This window comes from Lasioglossum baleicum, unplaced genomic scaffold, assembly GCF_051020765.1.
Source record: "Lasioglossum baleicum unplaced genomic scaffold, iyLasBale1 scaffold1775, whole genome shotgun sequence".
NCBI classification, from domain to species: domain Eukaryota; kingdom Metazoa; phylum Arthropoda; class Insecta; order Hymenoptera; family Halictidae; genus Lasioglossum; species Lasioglossum baleicum.
This window is the reverse complement of record NW_027470834.1, coordinates 1-5,537: the sequence shown is the minus strand read 5'-3', so window position 1 is coordinate 5,537 and position 5,537 is coordinate 1. Positions and strand designations below refer to the sequence as shown.

Below are 5,537 nucleotides of genomic sequence, written 5' to 3'. Positions count from 1 at the left end.
ACCATGGTTTCGTGAGCTGACGAAGAATTACGGAAAAGTCCGAAGACACCTTTCGGAGAGCAACCGAAGTAAACAAGCACGAATTATATACCCACTATGGAACTCGCGAAGCAATCGTACAGTCGGTAATATTTCGTATATAATTTGAACATTTTGTGACCGCTTCAATCAATGAATGTAATATCGTCCGAGATTTTTCAAAATTTTTAAAATGCTTCGGTACAATTTACCGCTATTACATTATATCTCAACAAATAGATTTGCTTTTGACGCATAACCTATCCAAGTAAAAAAAAAATTTGCGAGAGACAATAGGTTTATTTAATAAATGATAAATAGGTTTGCGAAGAAGTTTTTATTATAAAACTGCACGTACGATGCGAATAATCAAATAAATATACACTTTTCATTTTTCGTAAAACATATCTTTAATATTTTAAATGTAATTGTTGATTAAAGAAAATGATACGATAACCACCACATTAGTACAGGTTGTATACCTGCTACAAATAATATAAAATATAGTCTTCTTTTATTACCAGAAGCTGTATACGAACTATGATTTTGTGGAATGACCCTTAATTTTAATGACCGTATAAGGAAGAATGCTAGAGATGCACTGAAATATAGCCAAACTATGTAATAACCCAATTTTTGAAATAGTAAGGAAACCAATAAAGCTGCATTAATACCAACATATTTATAACCACAGTAGGCTAATAAATCTAAAGTTGAAAGACTTGTTTCAAGATTCATTACATAAAGACTTACAATGTGCACCACTAATTCTAAGACACCGCACGCTAGAGCAGTACTAGCCAAAATACTTAATTGCTCTGGAGTGAACTGTTCTCGAGTTCCCGAAACTAATGCAGCCACAACTATATATGTTAAAAATGCCATGGTTGGAATATACATATCAGGAGCATTTTTTTCATAACGTGGTTGTAGTGGTGCATCTTGTTCATATTTGACAGACCAATCCTGTTAAACACTTTAGTTATTTACATCTACTTAAACAACTAAATTACCATTTACTAAATTAAAAAGAATTTACCTTATGTGTGAATGGGAAAAACAACAAAGCTATCTTTGAAACAACATAGTCTGTGTCAACAGCAAAATAATATTTAAGAGCTGTAACTGGCACATATTTTTTGAAACTTTGTGTTCCAGATCCTACCAACGAATTTCCATATTGTAAAGCCATATCTGCAACTACTGGTTGGGCTAATATCTGTGACCCAAATTGTGATGCCGAATATTCATTTCCCATATTTTCACCAGGTGGGAATTGTTGTACTGGCACTGACATATTAAATCCATACGGTGGAGGTTGTTGTCCTGATACGTTAAAACCATATTCTTGAGGCACACCATTGTCCATAGGAATCTAATAAAAAACAAGAAAAGAGAGTTCCTTATATTATACAATAATTTGTTCATGTTTCTTATATCTTACTTGCTGATTATACGTGTATGGGCCCTGAGGCATTGATGCTGGTGTAGATAAACCAGCAGATGGGTCAAGTAACCTTTTCGATTTTCCTATAAAAAATTTCACATATAAGTTATTGTATACAATAATATAATATAAACAACTTAACCTTTACATATAAAATGTTCAACATATAATCTAAAGAGAATGTTTATAAAATAAGACAGTCTTAAAAATCATAACCTCTATATATGATACTCTATAATATTACATTATATGTTGTCACAATGACAAAAAAATGTATAATATATGATGAAATATAACGTTCTTTTTATGAAAATCAGTTCATTACAATGTCATGTTTAAGCTATGAAGAATAACGACTTCAAAAAATTAAACAATATCATAGATTAATGAATCAACAAATTTACCTCGTCGTGGACTCGAATGATTATAATTCATGATCTTCTGATTGACTTCCTTCCACCGTTTGTCAAGAAACACCAAATATCAATCAAATTTTGTAGTGTATGGGTTAAAATCCGATGATTTTCACGAAGAAAGTCGAAAATAATTCATGCTACACGTCGCCATACCCCGTCATCCGTTGCAGAATCTCCCACTCCCAATACATCGTGATTCTGTCATTCTGTAGCAGATGTTCTTAAATTACTGTAATTAATATTACTATTTATTATTATGAAACTTCTAAAATATTCATTTATACACGCATGTCCAACAACATTTATTTTTATAAAATTTTGTATAGAGGATACTTATTTAATTTTTTCCAATTAATTTACTAATTTAATTTAATATTAAAAAAGGTAAAATAAGACGATATTATATTCTGTAAAACATTTGTATAATTAAAATAAATAAATAAATTTATTGTTTACAAGATATATAAATAAATAATAATTTTAAAAATAATTGTCATAGCAATCAATAACTACCGATATGCTAAAATCATAATTATTATTGCGATGTATAGTATTACATATTAAAAAATATCTTTATTTATAAAATTGCATTATTATAAATACTTTTTCAATTATACAAATAATTAGTTTAGATAAAAAAATATCTCTCAAATAGGCAAAAATAAAGGTTCAGGGGGCACCCGGGTTTGAACCGGGGACCTCTCGATCTGCAGTCGAATGCTCTACCACTGAGCTATACCCCCTGTTGTAATGTAGTTGCGACAAGTGAAATTTCAATCCAATATTTCATAGATATATTTTCTTATTTACTTTAAAAATTACTTATTACATAACTTCAATAAATATAATACGTCATATAACACTTTATCGAATATTTCAAAATAATATTTACGTTTTCTACCGCCTTATTTTAATGAAATAAAATTTCTCACTAACAAAATATTTATTATTAATAATATATCTATAAATTAAAATATAAAAATTATGACATCAGATGACGTAACAATACTTATATTGAAATAAACTTATACAAACTATAAAACACGTGTTTACGCTTCTCAATACTTTCCTGCTCTTACTCCATTCAATTATTCTATACGAGACGCTGATTTTAAGGAACATTATGCACGATACAAAAATTAATCAGGTTCCACAACTTCACTGTTAATTCACGTTTCTTGTTCTCTTTAAAATACAAGATAAGCATGTAAATCAATTTGAGAGACTAAGATAAACGGACATGTATTATGCATAATAGGCGTAATGAGCAGCTAGATGTAGTTTTAATTATAGAAAAATAATTTCTGCCTCTGTTGATACGTTACTGAGACGGTGGTAACTAAGCAACCCTTACATTAACTAGCCGCGGCATCAAAGGGATGTCAGTGCGCGTCCCACCCTCGTGTGGTGCGCTTCATAGCCTTCGAAACGTACGAACCTCGTGGACGAAACGTCAATCAGTGGAAAATACGTATTTCAAGATTGCACCTCGCGATGGAAAACAGTCAAAAGCTAGCAGTGCAATTTTCAGAAAGTAAGCTCCAAGTAAAACACTTTTCCATGCTACTCGCTTTTCCAACACGCTCTGTTGGATCCAGCCAATTACCACTCACAATGAAACGCACGTGTGAAGCTTGCAATGAACACTATGGTCTCCCTTCTTTTCGTTTCAATCAACGCGCTGTTTTAATAATGCAATAAACATACGTTTCTCCGTGCACTTTGCGAAAATTTAATTCCTTTAAACAACCTTCTACATCGTTGCTTGATTAAAAACTTAAAATTCAATCAAGCAATTTATGCTAATTACAAGAAAATAAAACACGCGCTTATTACGTACTTTTTATACAATTATACTGCATACGTTATGAAATTACGTTGATAATATTCATGGAAAGTAAGAATTTATATGAGATAATTAATACGAAAAGCTAGTTAATGCAATCTAAATATCTGTTCCTAAACTTTTGACTTTGATTGTTTAATTTTATTTTATCTACCAGTTACGATAGAATTACTGCTAAATTATTCAGAATAATGGTTGAGATGGATCATATTTTTTAAAAATATCTATATATATCAAATACAGTTTATACAAGATAAAAAATATATCTGTGATGTTAAATATAAATACAATAACGATATCAACGTGAGACTTAAAGATTTCCCTGCATTCACGTATCACGCTTCATTCATTAATGCTCTCTCCATATCACTATCTCGTTCATCACGCTTTAAAAATAACCATAACCGTATCGCACGTACTCACCACGAATCACTTTAAATTCTCAAACGGAACCTAGATAACATATTCATCAATGAAATACCCTTACGATACGACGCTTCTCTAAAGAGGCGCTATTCGATTTACTTGAAACACGCTAATACTACTCAACTACTATTCGCTTTCATCAATTTTCCCAAATATGCACGAATACACGGTTAACCCGACGAAGCGGTAACGAACATAATCGAATGGAGAGATAAGTCTGGGAAATTCCTTCTTTTCTCCAGAATTCCGTCTCTGCCCTCTTCAGTACCATTTTCGCGGTTATTCGCGCATTGTGATCGTTTCCACGGCTGTCTGTCGAGCGTCGATCGCGTTAGGATCGATTCGATCATCGATAAACTCGATAAATCAAGCGTTCTCGCGTCGTTACTGCGCAGCGCACGTAATCTCACGTGAAACCAGAGATGTTATCATTAAATATTAACGACGCGCCATCACGAAGGAACGAAGGCCTCCGCGAATTATTAACGGAGCAATAACGATCGACGTGCGGCACGGTGAATCAACGAAATAACGATTTTCAGTCATCGCCGCGTTACGGCAACACGTGCACGTGGGTTCGTTGTACGTGTGCATAGATATCATTAAACGTTCGCCACTTCGTTAGAGACCACCTCGCCGATCGGTCCTCGAGAGGAAACGCCGTTGGGATCTCAGAACTCGGGTCTAGAATCCTTCGTCGAGCTTCAAGTCGTTCTCACCTAGCCATAAACACGTCGTGCTTCTTACTACCTGTGCACGATCCTTCGTTCAATGGCCTGGTTCTCGATTACTATTATTCATCGTCTTCGCGTCACCGTGTCCCGTGACTATTCGACTCTGCTCGACGAGGAACGAATCTTCGAATCGAACACGCAGAGCAAGTGGAAGCGTCGAAGTGAGAACGTGACGTGTACCGAAGACATTGATATTTCACAGGAACGAAAAGAGTTCCGGAAAACTCACTTTCCTCAACATAGTCTTCTTATCTTCTTACCATCCACTCGACGGAACTTCCTTACTTCGAGTTCCATTATTTCAAGATCAATATGTCGCAATTCGTCGGCCGTCCAGGCGCTCGAAATGTCCATTCGTGACGATAATTATTCCGTCACAAGTTCTTACGGTCGACACGCCGTTGCGAATGCACCGTAACACGCATACGACAAATTCTCGGCCATTTTCTTTTTTCTCTCCTCTGCCTCTTTCTCCCCTTTTCGCTAAACGGGTCGGGTTTCCCGCGAAATCGTCGAATTACGAGGCTAATTCATCATCGACGCGAACATGCCAGACCGCGAAGGCTGCAGGATTTTCAGAAGAGACGGATCGCAACTTGAAAACCGCTATCGATTCTTCCACGCTGCTCCACACATTATAAACTGACTGG

General features: G+C 34.7%; 1 protein-coding gene and 1 non-coding gene across 2 annotated transcripts; both read right to left on the bottom strand.

Annotated features, from left to right (window-relative positions):
• Positions 1-453: 453 nt before the first annotated feature.
• LOC143220969 (protein YIF1B-A-like) lies at positions 454-1,900 on the bottom strand. The gene is made up of 4 exons (XM_076446517.1): positions 1,870-1,900; positions 1,463-1,548; positions 1,058-1,393; positions 454-984 (listed from the first exon to the last, which is right to left on the bottom strand). The coding sequence occupies exons 1-4, from the start codon at positions 1,898-1,900 to the stop codon at positions 454-456; spliced, it is 984 nt and encodes a 327-aa protein (XP_076302632.1).
• Positions 1,901-2,552: 652 nt separating this feature from the next.
• On the bottom strand, positions 2,553-2,624 carry Trnac-gca (transfer RNA cysteine (anticodon GCA)). The gene has a single exon. It is a non-coding gene; the product is annotated as a tRNA-Cys (tRNA).
• Between the last annotated feature and the right edge of the window lie 2,913 nt (positions 2,625-5,537).

Coding starts and splice junctions, on each gene's coding strand:
- LOC143220969 (XM_076446517.1), bottom strand. CDS start 1,900: ATGAATTATAATCATTCGAGTCCACGACGAG. Junction 1,549..1,869: donor TCATTCGAGTCCACGACGAG/GTAAATTTGTTG, acceptor AATTTTTTATAG/GAAAATCGAAAAGGTTACTT. Junction 1,394..1,462: donor CATACACGTATAATCAGCAA/GTAAGATATAAG, acceptor GTTTTTTATTAG/ATTCCTATGGACAATGGTGT.